This window comes from Bos mutus, chromosome 16, assembly GCF_027580195.1.
Source record: "Bos mutus isolate GX-2022 chromosome 16, NWIPB_WYAK_1.1, whole genome shotgun sequence".
NCBI classification, from domain to species: Eukaryota; Metazoa; Chordata; class Mammalia; order Artiodactyla; family Bovidae; genus Bos; species Bos mutus.
In genome coordinates, this window is record NC_091632.1 from 31,349,323 (window position 1) to 31,376,501 (window position 27,179).

Genomic DNA, 27,179 nt, shown 5'->3' on the forward strand with positions numbered 1-27,179 from the left:
GAACCTCTCCAAGAATCATCTGAGGAGTTGGGGCAGGCTGCAATGTTACTGGTGTGTTAACTCTAACATCCTTATCTTCATCTAGCAAAGTAAAGGACACCAGAGTCAACAGATTGGCTCCTCTTTCCCAGGTTGCCAAGACTCGCTATTGGCTAGATCACCCCTGCTCCAACATTGCAGCTGGTTTCTTGCAAATGGCTGTACAAGGTTGACTCTGATAAGGCAGTGCCTGGGGCTTAGTTTCAAAGCACTTCTTATTGCAGGGAAAAACCCACAAGTGTGGGTCTGCCCTCCTTATTGTGAAACAACTCCCTGCTTTGTCATCACCAAAGGATAGAGCAGTTTTAATTTTAAGTTGAAGAGACATATTGCATTCTGGGTTTGTTACAGCAGCTTCTGCAAAGAGGCAGAGTGATGGCAGACACGTAATCTATAACCAGTTGGAGGCCCGACATTTATTTAACCTTCTAAGCCCTCAGTTTTCTTGCCTTGAAATGGGGATAATCATGTTGAGCACATCTGGGTGTTTGTGTAAAGCAGGCTGAATCAATGTAAGTTGTGGTTAGGTATCTGCTGTTCAGTGGACAGTTACAGATGTGCTGGTTAGCAGACTCATAGCTTATCCCCTGGTGGGGTAACAAGCTGTTTTTGTGCTCAGGAATTCTCTATTCAAAAAGAATATACAATTGTTCCCTTTGGGATATTTTTGCCCCAATTTCCCAAATTCACTCCTCTAATACAGGGAAAGGAATGGGCTTTGTTGCTAAAGCAGGCTTGGTTTAGGCACAAAGGAAAGAGAGGATTGAGCATTTATTGACCTCTTATACGTGACAGGTATTTTATGAAGTGTTTTGTAGGTGACATTTCATTGTATTCTCATAATCTTATTTCATGAAGTATAGGATATTGACTCCCAATTTTGTTTTTGCTGTTCAGTTGCTAAGTCGTGTCTGACTCTTTGTGACCCCATGGACTGCAGCACTCCAGGCTTCCCTGTCCTTCACTGTCTCCCAGACTTTGCCCAAACTAATGTCCATTGAGTCAGTGATGCCATCTAACCATCTCATCCTTTGTCACCCCCTTCTCCGAGGAGGAACTAAAGAGCCTTTTAATGAGGGCAAAAGAGGAGAGTGAAAAAGTTGGCTTAAGACTCAACATTAAAAAAAATAAGATGATGGCATCTGGTCCCATCACTTCATGGCAAATAGATGGGGAAAAGGTGGAAACAGTGACAGACTTTATTTTCTTGGGCTCCAAAATCAGTGTGGATGGTGACTGCAGCCATGAAATTACTCCCAGTTTACAGATTAGGACACCAAAGCTGGCTTGACCCAGGAACTTGGTCAAAAGGAAACAGCTGATTAGAGGTGGGACTTGAAGTGGAAGCCAAATTTGTCTGAGTACTCAGCAACCCCTTCCCCCCATCCCCAATCCCATTCCTTGTGCAATAACCCGAAGCTGATTGCCCATCTTTAAGAAGTGTTTCTAGTATGTACTGGACTGGGAGAAGTCAGTTCATTATCCACCTGTGAGGTCCCACCATAGAAGGGTGCCACCTTCTCTGAAATTAGACCCTTCTCCTGTGGCTTGCCGAGTCTGCTGTAGCTCCTCCTGTGTGGTGCTGAGCAGACACCAAAAGTGTCTGAACCTATGCTGGAATAAAGTAATCCCATTTCTAATAGGTATAGGTGATTGGAAAAGCAAATGGCAATCATCTCTGGAGGAAGATAGTATCATCCTAGACCTCATACCATTTTCACATTTAGTTTTTCAGATACCAGACCTATGAGAAGAGAGAAACTAGCAATAGAAACCTACAGAAACAACAGGTAAAAAGAAAGGAAGCCACAGACTATAAAACAGCTCTGCTTATTATGTCCAAGTAAAGTCTATATATATATATATATTTATAAATATAATCTATATAAATAGAATATATAAATCTTTATATAATGGCAACCCAATCCAGTACTCTTGCCTGGAGAAGTCCCTAGAACAGAGGAGCCGGGCAGGCTATATAGTCCATTGTGTCACAAAGAGTCATACATGACTTAGTGACTAACACAATACATAACTACAATCTATAAGTCTGAAATATATAAATCTGTAGATTTTTAAACCTACAGATTTGAACATTTGTGGCAACAAGGAATAATCTGTAATTCAGAAGTTTAAAAAAAACCTGGAATTATAAAAAGTAGCATATATACATAGATTATTAATCAAGTAAAATTTAGAACTGAAAAATGCAACAAATCAATGGACAGGTTTCATTTCACATTAGGCACACTTGAGAGAGGATGTGTGGGCTGGGATATAGATCAGAAGATACTATTCAGAAGTACAAAGAAGCAAAAGGATAGAAAATACAGAAGGGGGCCAGAGACTTTGAGGATTCAGTGAGAAAGTTGTGGCAAATATGCAGCTGGTGTTCCAGAAAGAAAGGAAGCAGAAGCAATATTGGAACATGTAATAGCTGAGAATTTCCTAAAATAGTTGAATGAGTAAATATCATATATTAAGGCATCTATATGGAATCTAGAAAAAGGTACTGATGAACCTATTTGCAGGGCAGGAATCGAGATGCAGACACTGAGAATGGACTTGCGGACACGGGCGGGGTGGGAAGGAGAGGGTGGGGTGAATGAAAGAGCAACACTGACATATATTCACTACCATGGATAAACTAGATAGCTAGTGGGAAGCTGGTATATAGCACAGGGAGCTCAGCTCGGTGCTGTTTGATGACCTAGATGCGTGGGATAAGGGTTGGGAGGGAGTCTCAAGAGAGAGGCAATATATGTATGCATATGGCTGATTCATGTTGTTGTACAGCAGAAACTAACACAATATTGAAAAGCAATTATATTCCAATTAAAAAGACTATAAAAAGTATTTTATACTTTCCAATATGCTTATCTTTATGTGCATATTTTTGGCAAAGTCTCTAAAATACTGATGCAAAAGGGCTGATCAACAATGCCACATTTTGGCTGTCTGAAAAGACTAATAAAATTTATCATTATCTACTGAGACCAATACAGAAAAAAACGTGCAAGAGTAAATTCTAGAAATAAAAAAGGGACTCCATCAGAGATCCTAGAAATACTTAAAAAAACAAGGGGACATTATGAACAACGTACAACCCCAAATTTGAAAATTTAGATGCAATGTGTAAATTCCTAGAAAAACACAACTCGCCAAATGGACACAAAAGGAAAGAGAAAAATGAGATTAGTTTTGTAACTAATAACAAATATTAAGTCTACAATGAAAAGCCTTTAAACAAAGATAAACAAAACAAAAATCTCCTGGCCCAGATGCCTTGACTTACTTAATATTTAGGGATTGAACACATTAATCTTATGTAAACTGTCCTAGAGAATATAAAAAGTAGGCATATTCTTTCTGCAAGGTTAACTTAATCATAATAATAAAATCTCAAAAAAATTGCGCAAATGAAACATTCAGGCTACAAAAGTCTTACTCATGGATATAGAAACAAAACATTTCTAAAAAACATTTGGCAAGCAGAATCCAGAAATATTAGAAAAAAGATACTATATCGTGATCATATATACGACAGTTTATACTAGAAATTAACGTTGCAGAATTAATCAATATAATTTATCACATTAATGGATTCAATGAAGGAAACTGTGATTATCTTAATAGATGCAAATAATTAAATATTATTTATGAAAGCTGTCTCAGCAAATTTAGAATAGAAGGAAACTTCTTGAACTCAATAAATGGCATTTACAAAAACATCATCCTTAATAGAAAACATTAAACTTTTTTCCTTACTAGGAAAAGGACAAGAGTTGCTCATGTCATTTTTAATCAACACTGTACTGGTGAAAGTGAAAGTGAAGTTGCTCAGTCGTGTCCAACTCTTTGCGACCCCGTGGACTGTAGCCTACCAGGCTCCTCTGTCCATGGGATTCTCCAGGCGAGAATACTGGAGTGGGTTGCTATTTCCAGCCAATGTAAAAAACAAGTATAAAACCAATTAGAATTGGAAAAGAAGAAATAGAATAGTTGTTACTTGCAGATGTTATATTCCTGCATGCATCTTGCAGGCAGATGCTATATTCCTGCATTCTTTGAGAGAATCTACTGGGAAAGTACTAGAATTAATAAGGGATCTCAAAGAATCTACAGGGAAAGTACTAGAATTAATAAGATAATTAACAAAGTTGATGGCTATAAAGTTATTGTTTTAAAAAATTAACTATTTTAATATATAGACAATAATCAGAAAATGAAATAAAAATAATTCATTTAAGTAGCATAAAATATAAAATACATAGAAACAGGAGATAGCAAGACAGTAAAAAGAACTCACAGAATGAGAGAAAATATTTGTAAAACTTATATCTGACAAGGGATTAATACTCAGAATTTAAAGAACTTCTACAACTCACTCCCACACACATCCACAAACATCCCCCCACACACACACAATTTAAAAATGGGCAAAAGACATTTCTCCAAAGAAGATATACAAATGGGCAATAAGCACAGAAAAGATGATCAATACCCTTTGTGTGTGTTAGTCACTCAGTCATGTCCAACTCTCTGAGACCCCACGGACTATAGCCCATCAGGTTCCTCTGTCCATAGAATTCTCCAGGCAAAAATACCATCCATTTTTTTCTCCAGGGGATCTTCCCAACCCAGGGATTGAACCCACGTACATCTCCTGCACTGAGGCAGATATTGGGAAAATACAAATTGAAACTACAATGAGGTACTACCTTACACCTATTAGGATACGTTATCACACACACACAAAAAAAAAAAAAGAAAGAAAGAAAAAAGAAACATAGCAAAAAGAAAAAATAACAAGTGTTGGCAAAGAAATGGAGAAACAAGAACCCTGTGCATTGCTGGTGGGAAAGTAAAAATGGTGTGGTTGCTGTGTAAAATAGTTTTTTGGGGCTAATTCCATTCTTAGGTGAAAACTCAGTAGAGTGTAGGTCAAACAGCTATCTGTAAACCAATTTTCACAGCTGTATTATTCACATAGCTGAAAGGTGGAAACAGTCCAAATGTCCATCAACAGATCAAGAAAGTGTGATGTATACACACACACATACACGCAAAATAGAATATTATTATTCAGCCATAAAAATCCAGCACTGAGGACTCTGCAGCAAGAGAGACCTTGTTTCAAAGATAGGTTATTTCATGCAGTTTGACTACTTAGTTTCTGTCTCTTTGTGTGTCATTTTTAACTAAATAAACTCATAGAGTTTTGCATCCAAAAAAAAGGAATGAAATTCTGACACATGCTACAACATGGATGGATCTAGAAAACATTAAGTTAAGCGAAATAAGTTATGAGGTATGTGGAGCAGTCAAATTCACGGAGATGAGAAAGTAGAAAAGAGGTCACTTGAGGGATGATGGAATGGGGAGCAATAATTAACCATTATTGCTTAATAGGTACATAATTTCTGTTTGGGATGATTAAAAATTCTAGAAAACGTGGAGTAATGGAAACAAAGACTTATACACTGTTGACAGGATGCATAATAAATTGATGTAATGCTTTGGAAAATATTATTAGTTTGGCATTGTCTAGCAAAGTTAAGACACGCATACCCTATGACCCAGAAAACCTGCTCCTAGGTATATATCCAAGAGCAGAGGTTTTCACAGCTTGGTCCATGAACCCCTGGAGATCCCCAGGCTCCTTTCAGGAGATCTTCAATGTCAATACTATTCCAGGTGGCATAGTGTTAAAGAATGTGCCTGCCAATGCAGGAGACTCAAGAGACTCAAGTTCAATCCCTGGGTTGGGAAGATCCCCTGGAGAAGGAAATGGTAACCTACTTCAGTATTCTTGCCTGGGAAATTCCATGGACAGAGAGGCCTGGGGAGCTATAGTCCATGGGGTCTCAAAGAGTCAGATACGACTGAGCGACTGAGTATGCCTTCTTAATAATATTAAGGTACTATTCGCCTTTTCCCATATTCTTGGCATTTGCATTGACAGTACAAAAGTGATGGTGGGTAAAACTGCAAGAGCCTGTGCATAAATCAGAGCAGTGCCATTATCAGTTATATTTTTCACCATCACACACTTGCAGTTTAAAAAAAAAATCACTAGTTTCACATAGAGTGTCCTTGATGAAGAAGTAGAAATTATTAATTTTATTAAATCTCAACATTTGAGCAGACATCTTTTTTACATGCTGTGTGAGGAAATGGGAAGGACACGTGTGAGAAAGCACTGCTGTGGCATGTCCACATTCAATGGTTCTCTTGAGAAAGAACGCTGTGTGTGCAATTGTTTGGGTTGTGAGTGAAGTGAGTTGGGCTTTTTTTTGTACCTTGTGGGATTTTAGTTCCTTGACCAGTGATCAACCTGAGCCCCTTTCAGTGGAAGCACAGAGTCCTAACCGTTGGGTAGCCAGGGAATTCCCAGGGCTTTTTTTTTTTAATGAAACTTTTAGTTGGAAGAAAAATTGGCAGACAAAACCATGGTTATTAGAGTTGGAACATTTGCCAAATATGTTTTAAAAAATGAATGACGAAAGGCTCTCACTTCAAAGAAAGCAATAGTCAGTAGTTATTGCCAATAATAAAACTTTGAGCTTTCAAGCTAAACCTAGAATTTTGGGAAAACCTGTATCTAGCAATATGACTTTGTCAACTTCCTACTATGTGCTTTTCTGATGATATCAGTAGGGATATTAGCAAATGTGACTTTGGGGAATATTGTATAATGAAACATGTTAACATTTGGAAGATCTATCTACACAGCTCTATAAAATAATATTTTCCAAAAGACCACCATGATGTTACAAAATTAAAAGTAGGTTAAAGATCTATCCAAAGCACAAGATCAACCAGTGGATTTTAATATAGTACAGCTCAAAGAGTTCATTGAGTAGTAGACTTCATTCAGACTCCACAGTGCAATTAACCTTTGAAAACTGCCACTTGGGGACTCCCCTAGCAATCCAGTGGTTAAGACTGTGCATGTCCCTTGCAGGAGACATGGGTTACATCCCTGGTCTCAAAGTGGGATCCCACACACTGCAAGACATGGCCAAGAAAAAAAAAAAGCAAACCAAACAATTTCAAAGGCTAGTTAAATTATTCTCTCTCTTCTAACCACATATCTCTGTAAGACTGATTTTCTCCTTTAAACTAAACAGCATACTCCAATAGATCAAAAGTTTGCTGTTACTTATAAATTAATAAATATTAATATATAATATAATTCATTGGATTGGCCAATTCTGTGGTGTAAATATTCCTACCATGACCAATTTCAAGTAGCCAACATGACTAGAATGTAGTGTCAGCTCTCACAAACTGGTACAATCTGGCTCCAGACCACTAATATAATCCACACTTTAAGAAGTCTTGTGAGTCTTCTATAGGTTTCATGAGACTAAAAATTTGAAAGAACACTGCTTTAGAAAAATGGCAATATCTGGCCATCAGGATACTTGTTCTGTGCCCCCGCAAACTTATAGGAACCACAGCTACAAGGGCTTCCCTGGTGACTCAGGTGGTAAAGAATCTGCCTGCAATGTGAGAGACCTGGCTTCAATCCCTGGGTTGGGACGATCCCCTGGAGAAGGGCATAGCAACCCACTCCAGTATTTTTGCCTGGAGAATTCCCATGGACAGAGGAGCCTGGTGGGCTACAGTCCATAGGATCGCACAGAGTTAGTCATGACTGAGCACCTAGGCACAGCACAGCTTTATGCAACACAGATGATTCTTAAAAACATTAACTGTATTGAGGAAAAGAAATCAGACTCAGATGAATACATGCTATAGGATTCCATTTATGGAAAGCATGGAATTTATTATAACTAAATTGACTATAAACCATTTCATTTATTTTAAATGTAATTTTTCATGTTTGTGTTACACTTTATAATAAGAAGTTTTTTGATAATGGAATCATACAGAACACATAGCTCTCCTGTGTTTTGATTGGAAGGACATCCCGTCTTACTGGCTTAAGCCCTACTCAAACTATAGTCCTACCAAATAGAAGTTTGCTCTGTTCTATCTACCATGCCCTTTCCTTGCCACATACTTTGTTTCAATATGGAACAAATAGTTGCCTGGAATTCCTCTACTTTAGTTTCAAGGTCATTGGAAAACACTTTCTCTGAATTGCCTGCTTGAAATCGAATGTCTTTACTTATGGCAAGCAAGATTACTAAAAAAGAAGAACTAAAGAGCCTCTTGATGAAAGTGAAAGAGGAGAGTGAAAAAGTTGGCTTAAAACTCAACACTCACATAACTAAGATCATGGCATCCGGTCCCATCACTTCATGGCAAATTGATGGGGAAATAATGGAAACAGTGACAGACTTTATTTTTGGGGGGGGCTCCAAAATCACCACAGATGGTGACTGCAGCCATGAAATTAAAAGACACTTGCTCCTTGGAAGAAAAGCTGTGACCAACCTAGACCATATATTAAAAAGCAGAGACATTACCTTTTAAAGGTCCATCTAGTCAAAGCTATGGTTTTGCCAGTAGTCATGTATGGATGTGAGAGTTGGACTATAAAGAAAGCTGAATGCCAAAGAATTGATGCTTTTGAACTGTGGTATTGGAGAAGACTTGAGAGTCCCTTGGACTACAAGGAGATCCAAACCAGTCAATCCTCAAGGAAACCAGTCCTGAATATTCATTGGAAGGACTGATGCTGAAGCTGAAACTCCAATACTTTGGTCACCTGATGTGAAGAACTGACTCATTGGAAAAGACCCTGATGCTGGGAAAGATTGAAGGCAGGAAGAGAAGAGGATGACAGAGGATGAGATAGTTGGATGTCATCACTGACTCAATGGACATGAGTTTGAGCAAGCTCCGGGAGTTGGTGATGGACTGGGAAGCCTGGTGTACTGTAGTCCATGGGGTTGCAAGGAGTTGGACATGACTGAGAGACTGAACTAAACTGAAAATAAGACTACAGTGTGCTGCTTCTTTAAAGTGAGGCCACTTAGTTGTGTCCAATTCTTTGTGACCCCATGGACTATAGCCCACCAGGCTCCTCCATCCATGGGATTTTCCAGGCAAGAGTGCTGAAGTGGGCTGCCATTTCCTTCTCCAGGGGATCTTCCCAACCCAGGAATTGAACCCGGGTCTCCTGCATTGCAGACAGACACTTTACCATCTGAGCCACCAGGGGAGCCTACTGATTTCTTTCTTAACCATATATTGCAAGGCATCTTCCTATGTCAGCATTTAACAGCTACAGGGTATTTCATCATATGATATGCCACAGTTTGTTGAGCCAGCCCTCCATTGGTATATATCTAGATGGTTGGTTCTTGATTTTTTGGCTTAATGAATAAGCAAAGTCATGGTTTTTATTCCAGTGGACTGAGCTCTATTGGGATGGAGCCCTGGTCTAGCCACTGATGCATTGTACTAATAATTCCAGGTCAGTGCTCTGAATGTAGCATACGCTTGATAGAATGGCTGTGGAATGAATGAATGAAGATGATCTGAATGAATCATATTTATTAGCATTCTTCCTGGAAGCCCCTTAGGCAAAGGGGCAGACGAGCAATGAACAGAGCCCAGTGGTAAAACAACTGAATCAGAATGGATTTAAATCTCAGGTCTCCAGATGTGTGACTTGAGGTAGCTACTTAATCCCTCTTTACTTCAGTGTCCTCATCCATAAAATGGGTACAGTTATGGCACCTGCTTCATAGGACTCTTTGAGGGTTAAACAAGTGAGTACATGTAAAGGTCTCAGCATGGGCCTAGCATGTCAGCATTCATTAAACGGTAGAATGTAATTATCTCAGCTCATCTAGGTATAAAAATCTAGCATGCATGATACCTCTTGGTAACCAGGAAGTTACATGACATGGAAACCAGGTCCTTCTGGCTCCTGCTTTTGTGGTGACTGCTGTTGGTTTGATTTACTTTTTTAACATCAATTTTGCTTCTGAGGAATCAGCTGCCCCCTTAAGGAGAGTATTTATACTCACAGTCTATCACCATGGAGATTGTCAACAGTAGGGAATCCAAGATCACATCACCTCTTTCTGGAGGCTGAAAGTGGACTCTCAGGGCCCTTTAATCCTGCAAATTTAGCTGGGTGTCATCTCCATTCTGACTGCTGAAAAGAAAAAAAGGCACCCCAAACTCAGCAGCTTCATAACGTCTCCCACCCTGAAACCTTAAACTGTGTCAAGTCAAAGAAGCTTGGGACAAATGCAGTTTCTTACTGCCGTAAGTCCACAGTCATCCTCCACGCCGAGCTGGAAGATTGAGACCAAGTATTCAACCAGAGTGCTCACTGGAAACTGGACAGAGGAGAGGAGGAAGGTAAGTAAAAAGAAGGTGGACAGAGGGCTCAGAAGGAGACCTGGCAGGGAGGATGAGTGAGAGCACTGTGTGCGTGTGTGCTCAGTCACTCAGTCCTGTCCTACTCTCTGCAACCCCGTGAATTGTAGCTCGCCAGGTTCCTCTGTCCATGGAATTTTCCAGGTAAGAAAAGAGTGGGTTGCCATTTCCTACTCCAAGGGATCTTCCCGACTCAGAGATCCATCCCTTGTCTCCTGCATTAGCAGGCAGATTCTTTACCACTGTACCACCCGAGGGTATTATTATTATTTCTAAATCAAGGACCACAAATACTTGGATCTTAAGAAGGTGGCATTAGGAACTCTGTGCAGAGAGACTCCCTAACACAGAGGAGTTATATTCAAGCAGTTATCAAAGTCCCCATTTATATCTTGAAAACATCATAGTACAGGTGTCAATAAGGTTGTGCCTTGAAGTTCTATAGTCAGTGGAGTGTCTCTACGCATCTGATATTCTCCGTTCCTAATTTAGCTGCATCTTGATTTGAAGAACATCTGCTCTCCCTGGGCTGGTCCTTCCAGATGTATTACCTGTCAAGGCAGGCTTGACACTCCTTGTCTTCATGTCCAGGTGCTCTCTGGCGCCTGTTCCACAACTTTGCCCTGCCTGCGCATTTCACCTTTCACTTTCAAAACAGAACAGGCGTGTTCTTGTTGTTCCCATGTATCTTAAAGACCATCTCAAAATACTTTTCCTAAATTGACCTGCATAAAATTGAGTATCTTCGTTTGTGGCAATCAAGACTGACCCACATAAGTTTCTGCAGAGACATCTAGACATCTTCATATCTTCTTGGAAAATAGTCAAAGGAAAGAGGGTGAGACAGAATTGGTAGCTTTGGTGTAAGTGTGGGGAAGGTTAATAGTGACTTCTGAGAGCTAGAAAAGGCTCCTTTCATGTGGGAACCTTAGCATTTGTCACCCTTCTGGTCAGACATAGCTTTGGGCCATTTTTTAGCTCTGACTGCACTTGTTTTTGTTTGTGGAATAGGTGTGTGTGTGTAATCCAAGAGCAAGAAAGAATGGTTAAGCATTCTTTCGGGTAGGCAAAGCAGTACCCGGGGAGATTATGGGCTGATCCTACACTGACTGAGAGGAGATTGCATAAAGAGAGCAGAGTAAGAAAGCTATGGTACATTTACACAATGGAGTATATTAAAAAGAATACATTTGAATCAGTTCTAATGAGGTGGATGAAACTGGAGCCTATTATACAGAGTGAAGTAAGCCAGAAGGAAAAACATCAATACAGTATACTAACGCATATATATGGAATTTAGAAAGATGGTAACAATAACCCGGTGTACGAGACAGCAAAAGAGACACTGATGTATAGAACAGTCTTATGGACTCTGTGGGAGAGGGAGAGGGTGGGAAGATTTGGGAGAATGACATTGAAACATGTAAAATATCATGTAAGAAACGAGTTGCCAGTCCAGGTTCGATGCACGATACTGGATGCTTGGGGCTAGTGCACTGGGACGACCCAGAGGGATGGTATGGGGAGGGAGGAGGGAGGAGGGTTCAGGATGGGGAACACATGTATACCTGTGGCGGATTCATTTTGATATTTGGCAAAACTAATACAATTATGTAAAGTTTAAAAATAAAATAAAATTAAAAAAAAAAAAAAGAGAGCAGAGTTGGAGCAATTTCAGAAAGATGGCAGACTAAGAAGTTCCAGGTCCCTTCTTTTCCCACGGAAACACCAGTTCAGTTCAGTTCAGCCACTCAGTCGTGTCCGACTCTTTGCGACCCCATGAATCGCAGCACACCAGGCCTCCCTGTCCATCACCAACTCCCGGAGTTCACTCAGACTCACGTCCATCGAGTCAGTGATGCCATCCAGCCATCTCATCCTCTGTCGTCCCCTTCTCCTCCTGCCCCCAATCCCTCCCAGCATCAGAGTCTTTTCCAATGAGTCAACTCTTCGCATGAGGTAGCCAAAGTACTGGAGTTTCAGCTTCAGCATCATTCCCTCCAAAGAAATCCCAGGGCTGATCTCCTTCAGAATGGACTGGTTGGATTTAAAAAGCAACTATTAGCCTAATTGAAACAAATATATGGGAGCTCTGGAAAACAAAGGTCTACAGCAAAAAAATCAAATGCCCATTTTAGAGAAAGCCACATTCAAAATAGTAGGAAACTCCATGGTGTTTTTACCTGCCCTCCCCCATTCCTGCCCCAGCACAGCACAGTGCAGTGTGGGGGAAGCAGTGGCCCAGCTCCCAGTTCCCTCCCTGGAACACAGAGGGAGTGGAGCAACACTGTAACTTGTCTGGAAACTGCCGGAGGGATTGGTCTCTGTTTTGCTAACTCAGAGCTCAAACAGGAAAAAGTGGATGGTTCATATTTCAGGCCAGGAAGAGCTTGGAAAGCAGTAGTGGTCAACAGCTAGTGAAAGCTGCCAGGGGACTACAAGTTTGCAAAGGTCTGGGGGTAAGAAATTATAGGTAGAGGAATGCAACAGAACATCTAAGACTCTGAAAAGAAACCAGAGAGAGGCTTCTTGGAAAAATAAAGGAATTTTAAAGCAGCTATGTTTACAAGGAGAAATAAAAAGCACAGATACACACAGACACAGAGTCGTAGGCAGGATGCATGCTCATGTTCAGAAAAGTCCAAAGAAGAATTAAAACCTTCATACCTGACTGACTCCAAGGCTCAGAACATGCCCACTACTTAGTAGAGATCTTTCCTTGTGTGGAGCCAGTCTGCAGAGACCAGGAGAGATGGCTATTTTTCTCTCAAGTGCTCAGTGTTAAAAAAAAAAAAATAAGACTTAAAAAGAAACAAGAAAAGATGGTCCACTCAAAGGAAAAAAATTAAGTGGCAGAAACAGTCCCTGAAGAAACACAGGCAGCAGTAGTACCAGAGAAAAACTAAAAAACAAAACAACAACAAAAAGAAACCTGTCTTAAATATACTTAAAAAGCTAAAAGGAAGTGTGAACAAAGAATGGAAGGAAATCAGGAAAATAATATATAAGCAAAATGAGAATATTAGTGAAAGATAGAAGTTCTAAAAAGGAATCAAACAAAAATGTGTGTGTGTGTGTGTACTCAGTTGTGTCTGACTCTTTGTGACCCCATAGACCGTAGCCCACCAGGCTCCCCTGTCCATGGAATTCTCCAGGCAAGAATACTGGAGTGGGTTGCCATTTCCTCTTCCAGGGGATATTCCTGACCCAGGGATCAAAGCCACGTCTCCTGCATTCGCAGGCAGATTCTTTATCCCTCAGTCACCTGGGAAGACCAAATAAAAATAAAGGAATTGAAATATACAGTAACGTTTATGAAAAAAAATTCACTAGAGACATTCAAAAGTGGGTTTGAACAGACAGAAGTAAGAATCAGAAAACTTGAAGATAGACTGTTTGAAATTATTGAGCCTAGGTAGCAAAAAGAGAAATGAATAAAGAAACATGAGCAGAGACCAAAGACTTGTGGGACACCCTCAAGCTGACATATACTGACTATGGGATAAATTAAAAGAGAAAGGGGCAGAGAGATTATTTGAATAAATAATGACTGAAAACTTCCCACACTAGATATGGATCTACAAATCCCAGAAGCTCAGTGGAGACCAAATAAGTTAAATCCCTAGATACTCACACAGAGACAATTATAATCAATCTGTTGAAAGTCAAAGAAAAGGAGAGAATCTTCAAAACAGCAAGAGAAAAATGACTCATCGCATACAAGGGAGCCCTAATAAGATTATCATTAGATTTTCAGCAGAAACTTTGGAGGTCAGAAAACAGTGGGGTGATATGTTTAAAGGGCTTAGTCCCCACAAACCAAAACCTAAACAAAACCAAGCCCCACACCCCAAAAAACCCCATCCCATTATTGACTGAGAATAGCTTAGCCAACAAAACTTTCCTTCAAAAATGGAGAAATAAAAACATTCCCAGATAAACAGAAGCTGAGGGAGTACTGCTACATCTTCCCTACAGGAAGTGCTAATGGGAGTCCTTGAAGTTAGTATGGAGAAATGGTAAATCGTAACTTGAAGTTATATGAAAATATAAAGACCCCTGGTAAAGATAAATGCACAAATATAGACGCCATCATTATTGTACTTTTGGTTTGTAATTCCATTATTTTCTACACAATTAAAAAACACAAAACCATAAAATATTATAAATTAATGTTAATGGGTACACAGTATATCAACATGTAATTTGTGACATCAATAACATAAAATGAGGGAGGGCAAAGCTATATCAGAGTGGGTTTTTATTAATGAGTTAACACAAGATAGTATGAATTTTAAATAGATTGTTATGCAATTTGGATGGACATAGAGATTATCATACTGAGTGAAGTAAGTCACATAGAGAAATAATATATGACATCCCTTATACAGAATCTAAAAAGAAATGATACAAATGAACTTATTTACAAAGCAGAAACAGACTCACAGACTTAGAGAATGAATTTATGGTTCCCAGTGCGGGAAGGGAGGGGAGAATGGATAATTAGGGAGTGTGGGATAAACATGTACACACTGCTATATTTAAAATGAATAACCAACAAGGACCTACTATATAGCCCAGGGAACTCTGCTCCAGGTTATGTGGCAGCCTGGACTGGAGGAGAGTTTGGGGGAGAATGGATACATGTGTATGGATGGTTGAGTCCCTTTGCTGTCCACCTGAAACTATCACATTATTAATCAGCTATACTCCAGTATAAAATAAAAAGATGAAAAATTAATTAAAAAATAAGATAGATCACTATAAATTTAAGATGTTATGTATAATTCCCATGATAACTACAAAGAAAATCTCTCTAAAATATACACAAGAGGAAATGAGAAAGAAAAATAGGCCACTACTAAAAATTAAATAAACACAAAGAAAAGTAGTAATGGTGAAAATGAGGGGCAAAAAGCCCTATAAGACAAAAAAGAAAACAAATAACAAAACGGTAAAAGTAAATAACAGTAATTACTTTATTTTTTCTTTTTTTTCAGTAATTACTTTAAATGTAAATAGATTAAATGCTCATCAAAAGAGATTTGCAGAATGGGGGAAAAAACACGATTTTTTTTCATCCACCATCTATGAGACTGTTTTTAGATCTAAGGACATGCAAAAGTTGAAAATAAAAGACTAGAAAAAGATACTCCCTGCAAATATCAGCTCAAAGAGAATGAGGTGGCACTGTATTAATTTCATAGAAAATGAAGTCTAAGTAAAAAAATGTTACAAGAGCCAAAGAAGAGGAGGGTATATTGAAGAAAGGATCATGAAGAAATAGAAAGTATGAATAGACATATAACTAGTAAGAAAATTGAATCAGTAATCAAAGAGCTCCCCAAAATAAAAGCCCAGGACTAGATGGCTTCACTGGTGAATTCTACTTAGCTTTTAACTACTTTAACACAGGGCTTCCCTGGTAGCCAAGATCTGCCTGCAGTACAGAAGACCCCGGTTCCATTTCTGGGTCAGAAAGATATGCTGGAGAAGGGACAGGCTACCCACTCCAGTATTCTTGGTGGCTCAGCTGGTAAAGAATCCATCTGCAATGCGTGAGACCTGGGCTTGATCTCTGGGTTGGGAAGATCCTCTGGAGAAGGAAACACCCACCCACTCCAGTATTCTGGCCTGGAGAACTCCATGGACTGTATAGTCCATGGGGTCACAAAGAGTTGGACACAACTGAGTGACTTTCACTTCACCTTAACATAATAAAGACCATATATGAAAAGCCCAGCTACAATCATACCCATGCAAAGGAATGAAGTTGGACACCTACCTCACACCATATTCAAAAATTAATTCAAAATGAATCAAAGACCTATATGTAAGGTCTTTAGGTCTATATGTAAGGTCTTTAGGTCTATATGTAAGACCTAAAATTATAAAACTCTTAGAAGAAAACAGGAGAAAAGCTACATGACATTGAATTTGGCACTGACTTCTTGGATATGACACCCTAAACATAGACAACAAGAGAAAAAATAGATAAACTGGACTTCACCAAAATTAAACTTTATGTATGAAAGAATTTATTGTCAAGAGTGAAAGCAGGCTCTTGCAGAGAGATATTTGCATGTTTATATTATTAACAGCATTATTCACAGGAACTGGAAGGTAGAAGTAATTCAGTGAGGAATGGATAAGCAAAATAGAGCATATACATACAATGGAATATTACTCAATCTTTAAGAGAAAGGAAATTATGAAACATGTTACCGTGTAGATAAACCTTGAAGACACTAAGTTAAGAGCAATGTTCAGTTCAGTTCCGTTGCTTAGTCATGTCTGACTCTTTGCAACCCCATGGACTGCAGCACGCCAGGCCTCCCTGTCCATCACCAACTCCTGGAATTTACTCAAACTCATGTCTGTTGAGTCGCTGATGCCATCCAAAGATGTCATCCTCCATTGTCCCCTTCTCCTTCTACCTTCAATTTTTCCCAGCATCAGGGTCTTTTCAAATGAGTCAGCTCTTTCATCAGGTGGCCAAAGTATTGGAGTTTCAGCTTCAACATCAGTCCTTCCAATGAATATTCAGGACTGATTTCCCATAGGATGGCCTTGTTGGATCTCCTTGCAGTCCAAGGGACTCTCAAGAGTCTTCCAACACCACAGTTCAAAAGCATCAATTCTTCAGTGCTCAGCTTTCTTCACAGTCCAACTCTCACATCTATTCATGATCACTGGATAAACCATAGCCTTGACTAGATGGACCTTTGTTGGCAAAGCAATGTCTCTGCTTTTTAATATGCTGTCTAGGTTGGTTATAACTTCTCTTCCAAGGAGCAAGTGTCTTTTAATTTCATGGCTGCAGTCACCATCTTCAGCGATTTTAGAGCCCCCCAAAATAAAATCTCTTACTGTTTTGACTGTTTCCCCATCTATTTGCCATGAAGTGATGAGTCTGGATGCCATGATCTTAGTTTTCTGAATGTTGAGCTTTAAGCCAACTTTTTCACTCTCCACTTTCACTTTCATCAAGAGACTCTTTAGCTCTTTTTCACTTTCTGCCATAAGAGTGGTGTCATCTGCATATCTGAGGTTATTGATATTTCCTCCAGCAATCTTGATTCCAGCTTGTGCTTCATCCAGCCCAGTGTTTTTCATGATTTACTCTGCATATAAGTTAAATAAGCAGGGTGACAATATACAGCCTTGATGTACTCCTTTTCCTATTTGGAACCAGTCTGTTGTTCCATGTTCAGTTCTAACTGTTGCTTCCTGACCTGCATATGGGTTTCTCAAGAGGCAGGTCAGGTGGTCTGGTATTTCCATCTCTTTCAGAATTTTCCATGGTTTGTTGTGATCCACCCAGTCAAAGGCTTTGGCAGAGTCAAAAAGCAGAAATAGATGTTTTTCTGGAACTCTTGCTTTTTTGATGATCCAGTGGATGTTAGCAATTTGACCTCTGGTTCCTCTGCCTTTTCTAAAACCAGCTTGAACATCTGGAAGTTCACAATTCACATACTGTTGAAACACAGCTTGGAGAATTTTGAGCATTACTTTACTAGCGTGTGAGATGAGTGCAATTGTGTGGTAGTTTGAACATTCTTTGGCATTGCCTTTCTTTGGGATTTAAATGAAAACTGACCTTTTCTAGTCCTGTGGCCACTGCTGAGTTTTCCAAATTTGCTGGCATATTGAGTGCAGCACTTTCACAGCATCATCTTTCAGGATTTGAAATAGCTCAACTGGAATTCCATCACCTCCATTAGCTTGTTTGTAGTGATGCTTCCTAAGGCCCACTTGACTTCACATTCCAGGATGTCTGGCTCTAGGTGAGTGGTCACACCATAGTGATTATCTGGGTCGTGAAGATCTTTTTTGTACAGTTCTTTTGTGTATTCTTGCCACCTCCTCTTAATATATTATGCTTCTGTTAGGTCCATACCATTTTTGTCCTTTATTGAGCCCATCTTTGCATGAAACATTCCCTTGGTATCTCTAATTTTCTTGAAGAGATCTCTGGTCTTTCCCATTCTATTGTTTTCCTGTATTACTTTGCATTGATCATTGAGGAAGGCTTTTTATCTCTCCTTGCTATTCTTTGGAACTCTGTATTCAAATGGGTATATCTTTCCTTTTCTCCTTTGCTTTTCACTTCTCTTCATTTCACAGCTATTTGTAAGGCCTCCTCAGACAGCTGTTTTGCTTTTTTGCGTTTCTTTTTCTTGGGGATGGGCTTGATCCCTGTCTTCTGTACAATGTCATGAACCTCCGTCCATAGTGCAGTGTTAGTCACCAGAAGACAAATACTGTGTACTCCCACTTATACAGTGTGTGCGTGTGTGCTCAGTCACTTTAGTCGTGTCCAACTCTTTTCAACCCCATGGACCTCCTCCCCCAGGTTCCTCTGTCCATGGGATTCTCCAGGCAAGAACACTGGTGTGGGTTGCCATACCCTCATCCAGGGGATCTTCCTGACCCAGGGATGGAATCCACGTCTCTTATATCCCCTGCACTGGCAGGCGGAATTACCACTAGCGCCACCTGGGAAGATCTGAGGTACAGCAGAGTAGTCAAATTCATAGAAATAGAAAGCAGAATGGTGGTTGCCAGGTGCTGAGCAAGGGAGAATGGAGAGCTGTTGCTTAAAGGGGACAGAGTTTCAGTTTGAGACGATGAAAAAGTCCTGCAAGTGGATGGAGGTGGTGGTTGCTCATCAATGTGAATGTTGTTAATGCCACTGAGCTGCACACTTAAAAGTAGTTAAAAATGGGACTTCCCTGGTGGTCCAATGGCTAACACTGCAAACTCCCAGGGGACCTGGGTTTTGATCCCTAATTAGGGACGCACCTAATTAAGTGGATCAGTAGTAAAGAACCTGCCTGCCAAAGCAGGAGAACCAAAAGATGAGGGTTTGATCCCTGGGTCCAGAAGATCCCCTGAAGAAGGAAATGGCAACCCGCTTCAGTATTCTTGCCTGGGAAATTCCATGGACAGAGGAGCCTGGCAGCCTACAGGCCATGGAGTCACAAAAGAGTTGGACATGACTTAGCGACTGAGTGCGTGCGTGCATGCACACACACACACACACACACGGAACTAGAGTCCACATGCTACAACTAAAACGATTCTGCATGCCAAGACTAAAAATCCTTTGTGCTGCAACTAATATGCACTGCAGCCAAATAAAAATAAAAATAGTCAAAATGGTAAATTTTATTATGCATCTTTTACTACAATGAATTTCAAAAAACAATGAAAAATTGTGATATAATAGGGCTTTTCTGGTGGTGGCTCAGATGGTAAATAAATGCAGGAGACCTGGGTTCAATACCTGGATGGGGAAGATCCTGGATAAGTGAATAGCTACCCACTCTAGTATTCTTTTCTTTTAAAATTTATTTATTTATTTTTATTGAAGGATAACTGCTTTATAGAATTTTGTTGTTTTCTGTCAAACCTCAACATGAATCAGCCATAGGTATACATATATCCCCTCCCTTTTGAACTTCTCTCCCATCTCCCTCCCCATCCCACCCCTCTAAGTTGAGACAGAGCCCCTATTTGAGTTTCCTTAGCTATACAGCAAATTCCAGTTGGCAATCTATTTTACATATGGTAGTGTAAGTTTCCATGCTACTCTTTCCATGCATCTCACCCTCTCCTCCTCTCTCCCCATGTCCACAAGTCTATTCTCTATGTCTGTTTCTCCACTGCTGCCCTGTAAGTAAATTCTTCAGTACGATTTTTCTAGATTCCATATATATGTGTGTTAGAATATGATATTTCTCTTTCTCTTTCTGACTTACTTCACTCTGTACAATAGATTCTAGATTCATCCACCTCATTAGAACTGACTCAAAAGCATTCCTTTTTATGGCTGAGTAATATTCCGTTGTGTATATGTACAACTTCTTTATCCATTCATCTCTAGAAGGATATCTAGGTTGCTTCCATATTTTAGCTATTGTAAATAGTGCTGCAATGAATAATGGGATACATGTGTCTTTTTAAATTTTGATTTCCTCAGGGTACATGCCTAGGAGTGGGATTGCTGGGTCATATGGTGGTTTTATTCCTAGTTTTTTAAGGAGTCTCCATACTGTCTTCCTTTGTGGCTCAGCTGCTAAAGAATCTGCCTGCAATGCGGGGGACCTGGTTCTATCCCTGGGTGGTGAAGATCCCCCAGAGAAGGGAAAGGCTACCCACTCCAGTATTCTGGCCTGGAGAATTTCATGGACTATATAGTCCATGGATACAACTGGACACAATTGAGGGACCTTCACTTTCACTTCACTTTCATACCATCTTCCATAGTGACTGTATCAATTTGCATTCCCAAAACAGTGCAAGAGCATTCCCTTTTCTCCACACCCTCTCCAGCATTTACTGTTTGTAGACTTTCTGATGATGGCCATTCTGACTGGTGTGAGGTGATAGCTCATTGTAGTTTTGATTTGCATTTTTCTTTCTTTTTTTTTTTTTTTACAGGTACCTGGGAGTTTTTTTTGTTTTTTTTTTTTAATTTTATTTTTTGAGCAAGGCTATGGTTTTTCCTGTGGTCATGTATGGATGTGAGAGTTGGACTGTGAAGAAAGTTGAGTGCCGAAGAATTGATGCTTTTGAACTGTGGTGTTGGAGAAGACTCTTGAGAGTCCCTTGGACTGCAAGGAGATCCAACCAGGCCATCCTAAAGGAGATCAGTCCTGGGTGTTCTTTGGAAGGACTGATGCTAAAGCTGAAACTCCAATACTTTGGCTACTTCATGCAAAGAGTTGACTCATCGGGAAAAACTCTGATGCTGGGAGGGATTGGGGGCAGGAAGAGAAGGGGACGACAGAGGATGAGATAGCTGGATGGCATCACTGACTCGATGGACGTGAGTTTGAGTGAACTCTGGGAGTTGGTGATGGACAGGGAGGCCTGGTGTGCTGCGATTCATGGGGTCGCAAAGAGTCGGACATGACTGAGTGACTGAACTGAACTGAACTGAATAATGAGCAATGTTTAACATCTTTTCAAGTGTTTGTTAGCCATGTGTATGTCTAAACAGAGAAATGTCTATTTAGGTCTTATTCCCACTTTTTGATTTTTTTTTTTTTAAGCAGACGTATGGGTTTATTTACTTATTTATTTTTACTTTACAATATTGTGTTGGTTTTGCCATCCATTGACATGAATCTGTCATGGGTGTACATGTGTTCCCCATCCTGAACCCCTCTCCCACCTCCCTCCCCATCCCATCCCTCTGGGTCATCCCAGTGCACCAGCCCCGAGAACCCTGTATCATGTGTCAAACCTGGACTGGCAATTTGTTTCACATGTATGATACTATACATGTTCCAATGCCATTCTCCCAACTCATCCCACCCTCGCCCTCTGCCACAGAGTCCAAAAGACTGTTCTATATATCTGTGTCTGTTTTGCTGTCTCGCATATAGGGTCATTGTTACCATCTTTCTAAATTCCATATATGTGTGTTAGTATACTGTATTGGTGTTTTTCTTTCTGGCTTACTTCACTCTGTATAATAGGCTCCAGTTTCATCCACCTCATTAGAACTGATTCAAATGTATTCTTTTTAATGGCTGAGTAATATTCCATTGTGTATATGTACCACAGCTTTCTTATCCATTCATCTGCTGATGGGCATCGAGGTTGCTTCCATGTCCGGGCTATTAAAAACAGTGCTGTGATGAACATTTGGGTACACGTGTCTCTTTCAATTCTGGTTTCCTCGGTGTGTATGCCGAGCAGTGGGATTGCTGGGTCATATGGCAGTTCTGTTTCCAGTTTTTTGGGTTGTTTGTTTTTCTGGTATTGAGCTGTATGAGCTGCTTGTGTATTTTGCAAATTAATCCTTTGTCAGTTGTTTCATTTGTTATTATTTTCTCCCATTCTGCAGGTTGTCTTTTCACCTTGCTTATAGTTTTCTTTTTTGTGCAAAAGCTTTTAAGTTTAATCAGGTCCCACTTGTTTACTTTTGTTTTTATTTCCATTACTCTAGGGGGTGGGTCATAGAGGATCTTGTTTTGAATTATGTCATTGAGTGTTCTGCCTATAGTTTCCTCTAAGAGTTTTATAGTTTCTGGTCTTACGTTTAGGTCTTTAATCCATTTTGAGTTTATCTTTGTATATGGTGTTAGAAAGTGTCTAATTTCATTCTTCTGCATGTCACTGTCCTGTTTTCCCAGTACCACTTATTGAAGAGGCTCTCTTTGCTCCATTGTGTATTCTTGCCTTCTTTGTAAAAATAAATAAATAAATAAATAAGGTATCCATAGGTGCATGTGTTTATTTCTGTTTTTTTTTTTTTTTTTAATCTTGTTCCATTGGTCTATATTTCTGTTTTTATGACAGTACCATACTGTCTTCATGACTGTAGCTTGGTAGTATAATCTGAAGTCAGGAAGGTTGATTCCTCCAGCTCCATTCTTCTTTCTCAAGACTGCTTTGGCTATTCAGGGTCTTTTGTGTTTCCATTTGAATTGTGAAATTTTTTGTTCTAGTTCTGTGAAAAATGTTATTGGTAATTTGCTAGGGATTGCATTGAATCTGTAGATTGCATTTGGTAGTGTAGTCATTTTCACAATATTGATTCTTCCTACCCAGGAACATGGAATATCTCTCCATTTATGTCGACTTTGATTTCTTTTATTAGTGTCATAATTTTCTGTGTACAGTTCTTTTGTCTCCTTAGGTAAGTTTATTCCTAGATATTTAATTCTTTTTGTTGCAATGGTGAATGGGATTGATTCCTTAATTTCTCTTTCTGATGTTTCATTGTTAGTATATAGAAATGCAAGTGATTTCTGTGTATTGGTTTTGTATCCTGTGACTTTGCTGAATTCACTGGTTAGCTCTAGTAATTTTCTGATAATTTCTTTATAGTTTTCTATGTACAGTATCATGTCACCTGGAAACAGTGAGAGCTTTACTTCTTTTCTGATCTGGATTCCTTTTATTTCTTTTTCTTCTCTTATTGCTGTAGCTAGGACTTCCTATGTTGACTACTGTGTTGAATAATAGTGGTGAAAGTGGACATGCTCATCTTGTTCCTGATCTTAAGGGGAATGCTTTCAGTTTTTCACCATTGTGACTAATGTTTGCTCTAGGCTTATCATATATGGCCTTTACTATGTTGAGGTAGGTTCCTTCTATGCCCATTTTTTGAAGAGTTTTCATCATAAATGGGTGCTTAATTTTGTCAAAGCCTTTTTCTGCATTATTGAGATTATCATATGGTTTTTATCTTTAAGTTTGTTAATATGGTGTATCACATTGATTGATTTGCATATGTTGAAGAATCCCTGGAATAAACCCAAATTGATCATGGTGTTTGAGCTTTATGATGCATTGCTGAAATCTGTTTGTTAAAATTTTGTTGAGAAATTTTGCATCTATATTCATCAGTGATATTGGCCTGTAGTTTTCTCTTTTATGTGTTATCTTTGTCTGGTTTTGGTATCAGGGTGATGGTGGCCTCCCAGAGTGAGTTTGGAAGTGTTCCTCCCTCTGCAATTTTTTAAAGCATTTTAGAAGGATAGGCATTAGCTCTTCTCTAAATGCTTGATAGAATTCTCCTGTGAAGCCATCTGGTCCTGGGCTTTTGTTTTTTGAGAGATTTTTGATCACAGTTTCAATTTCAGTGCTTGTAATTGGGTTGTCCCTAATTTCTATTTCTTCCTGGTTCAGTCTTGCAAGATTGAACTTTTCTAAGAATCTGTCCATTTCTTCCAAGTTATCCATTTTATTGCCATATAGTTGTTCATAATAGTCTCTTATAATCCTTTGTATTTCTGCATTGTCTGTTGTAACTTCTTCTTTTTCATTTCTAATTTTGTTAATTTGATTCTTCTCCTTTTTTGCTTGATGAGTCTGGCTAAAAGTTTGTCAATTTTATTTATCTTCTCAAAGAACCAGCTTTTAGTTTTATTAATCTTTACTGTTGTTTCTTTCATTTCTTTTTCATGTATTTCTGCTCATATCTTTATGATTTCTTTTCTTCTACTAATTTTGTTGTGTTTTTTTTGTTGTTGTTCTTTTTCCAGTTGCTTTAGGTGTAAAGTTAGTTGTCTATTTGATGTTTTTCTTGCTTCTTGAGGTAGGATTGTATTACTATAAACTTCCCTCTTAGAACTGCTTTTGCTGCAGCCCACAGGTTTCGAGTTGTCATATTTTCACCGTGATTTGTTTCTAGAAAATTTTTAATTTCCCTTTTGATTTCTTCAGTAACCTGTTGGTTATTTAGAAATGTATTGTTTAATCTCCATTTTACAGTTTTTCCTGTAATTAATATCTAGTCTCATAGCATTGTGGTCAGAGAAGATGCTTGTTATGATTTCAATTTTCTTAAATTTACTGAGGTTTGACTTGTGACCTGAGATGTGGTCTATCCTGGAGAATGTTCCATGTGCACTTGAGAAGAAGGTGTATTCTTCTGCATTTGGTTGGAATGTCCTGATGATATCAATGAGATACATCTCATCTAATGTATCATTTAAGACTTGCATTTGCTTATTAATTTTCTGTTTTGACAATCTGTCCATTGGTGCAAGTGGGGTGTTAAAGTCTTCTACTATTAATGTGCTACTGTGAATTTCTCCTTTTATTTCTGCTAGTGTCTGTCTTATGTATTGAGGTGCTCCTATGTTGGGTGCATAGATATTTACAATTGTTATATCTTCTTCTTGGATTGATCCCTTGATCATTATGTAGTGTCCCTCCTTAATCTTAATTACAAGTGTCCCTCTTGTAATCGTCTGTATTTTAAGGTCTATTTTGTCTGATGTGAGGATTGCTACTCCACCTTTCTTTTGCTTTCCATTTGCCTGGAATATATTTTTCCATCCTCTCACTTTCATTCTATATGTGTCTTTAGGTCCGAAGTGGGTTTCTTGTAGACAGCATAAATATGGGTCTTGTTTTATATTCATTCAGCCAGTGTGCGTCTTTTTCTTGGAACATTTAATCCATTTACATATAAAGTAATTATTGATATATATGTTCCTATTGCCATTTTCTTAATTGTTTTAGGGTTGATTTTGTAGGTATTTTTCCTTCTCTTGTATTTCTTTACTATATAAATCCCTTTAATATTTGTTGTAAAGCTGGTCTGGTAGTACTGAATTCTCTTAACTTTTGCTTGTCTGAAAAGCTTTTTATTTCTCCATCAATTTTGAATGATACTCTTGCTGGGTACAGTAATCTTGGTGGTAGATTTTTCCCTTTCAGTACTTTAAATATATCCAGAAATTCCCTTCTGGCCTGCAGAATTTCTGCTAAATTATCAGCCATTAAATGTATGGGGTTTCCCTTGTGTGTTACTTGTTGTGTTTCCTTTGCAGCTTTTAATATTCTTTCTTTGTGTTTAGTCCTTGTTACTTTGATTAGTATGTGTCTTGGCATGTTTGTCTTTGGGTTTATCCTGTATGGGACTCCTTGGACTTGGACTTGAGCCTGTTGGACTTGATTGACTATTTCCTTTTCCATGTTGGGGAAATTTTTAACTATAATCTCTTAAAAAATTGTCTCATACCCTTTCTTTTTCTCTTCTTCTTCTGGGGCCCCTATAATTTGAATGTTGGTGTGTTTGATATTGTCCCAGAGGTCTCTGAGACTATCCTCAGTTCTTTTTATTCTTTTTACTTTATTCTGCTCTTCAGAAGTTATTTCCACCATTTTATCTTTCAGCTTACCAATTCGTTCTTCTGCTTCAGATATTCTGCTATTGATTCCTTCCAAATTAGCTTTAATTTCAGTAATTGTGTTTTTTGTTTCTGTGTGTTTATTCTTTAATTCTTCTAGATCTTTGTTAATTGATTCTTGCATTTTCTTCATTTTGTTTTCAAGGTTTTGGATCATCTTTACTGTCATTATTCTGAATTCTTTTCCAGTTGTTTGCCTATTCCCTCTTCATTTATTTGGACTACTGTGTTTCTAATTTGTTCCTTCATTTGGGTAGTATTTCTCTGCATTTTCATTATTTGTCTTTTTAACTTATTGTGTTTGAGTTCTCCTTTTCCCAGGCTTCAAGGTTGAATTCTACCTTTCTTTTGGTTTCTGCCCTCCTAAGATTGGTCCAGTGGTTTGTGTAAGCTTTGTATAGGGTGAGATTTGTGCTGAATTTTTGTTTCTTTGTTTTTCCTCTGATGGGCAAGGCTGAGTGAGGTGGTAATCCTGTCTACTGATGATTGGGTTTGTATTTTTGTTTTGTTTGTTGTTTAGATGAGGCATCCTGCACAGGTGCTACTGGTGGTTGAAATTCAAAAGGCTCGTGAGTGCCTCTCTGGTGTTACTTGCAGTCAGCTCCCGAGCCTGCTGATCAACAGAAATTCTCTCTCTGGGCTTCTATTTCAACTGCAATGGTGGGGCTCCAGAGGACTTGGGCCACCTCTTCTGTGAGTCCAAGGAAAAGCTTGAGGGTGCCCAGTGTCTCTTGTAGACACAAAACCAGTGCAGAGGCTGTTCTCACCCTACTGAGATGGGCCAATGCCAATGGAAGGCATGGTGGCCCTGGCCACTCCAGTATTCTTGCATGGAGAATTCCATGGAGAGAGGAGCCCGGTGGGCTACAGTCCATGGGGTTGCAAGGAGTTGGACACAACTGAGCTTCTAACATTCATTTTCAGGGGAAAGAAAGCATAGAACTTGGAAGAGTGAGAAACAAAGAAGAAAAAGAAAGGGAAGAGTCAAGCAGGAGGGAGGAGGGGCAGGGAGTGAGAAGAGAGAAAGGAAACAGGTGTAGACCGTGAGCGACCAGGTGACACCAAACAGCTTTCCCAAGGGGTCTTGGACTGGAGTGCCAAGTCCCTGAACGCACTCCTTTTCAAGTACTGAAGGGAGGGGGTACAATCAAGTCCACATTGTGCAGG

General features: G+C 39.2%; 1 protein-coding gene across 2 annotated transcripts in view; it reads left to right on the plus strand.

The window, feature by feature from the left end:
* The first annotated feature begins 10,044 nt into the window (after positions 1-10,044).
* CFAP107 (cilia and flagella associated protein 107) overlaps positions 10,045-27,179 on the plus strand; it is a 30,127-nt gene continuing 12,992 nt past the window's right edge. For both annotated transcript variants that reach the window (XM_070384453.1, XM_005890840.2), the window contains exon 1: positions 10,045-10,332. In XM_070384453.1, coding sequence (XP_070240554.1) covers positions 10,219-10,332 — 114 coding nt within the window. In that variant the 5' untranslated portion in view covers positions 10,045-10,218. The remainder of the gene's footprint in view (positions 10,333-27,179) is intronic.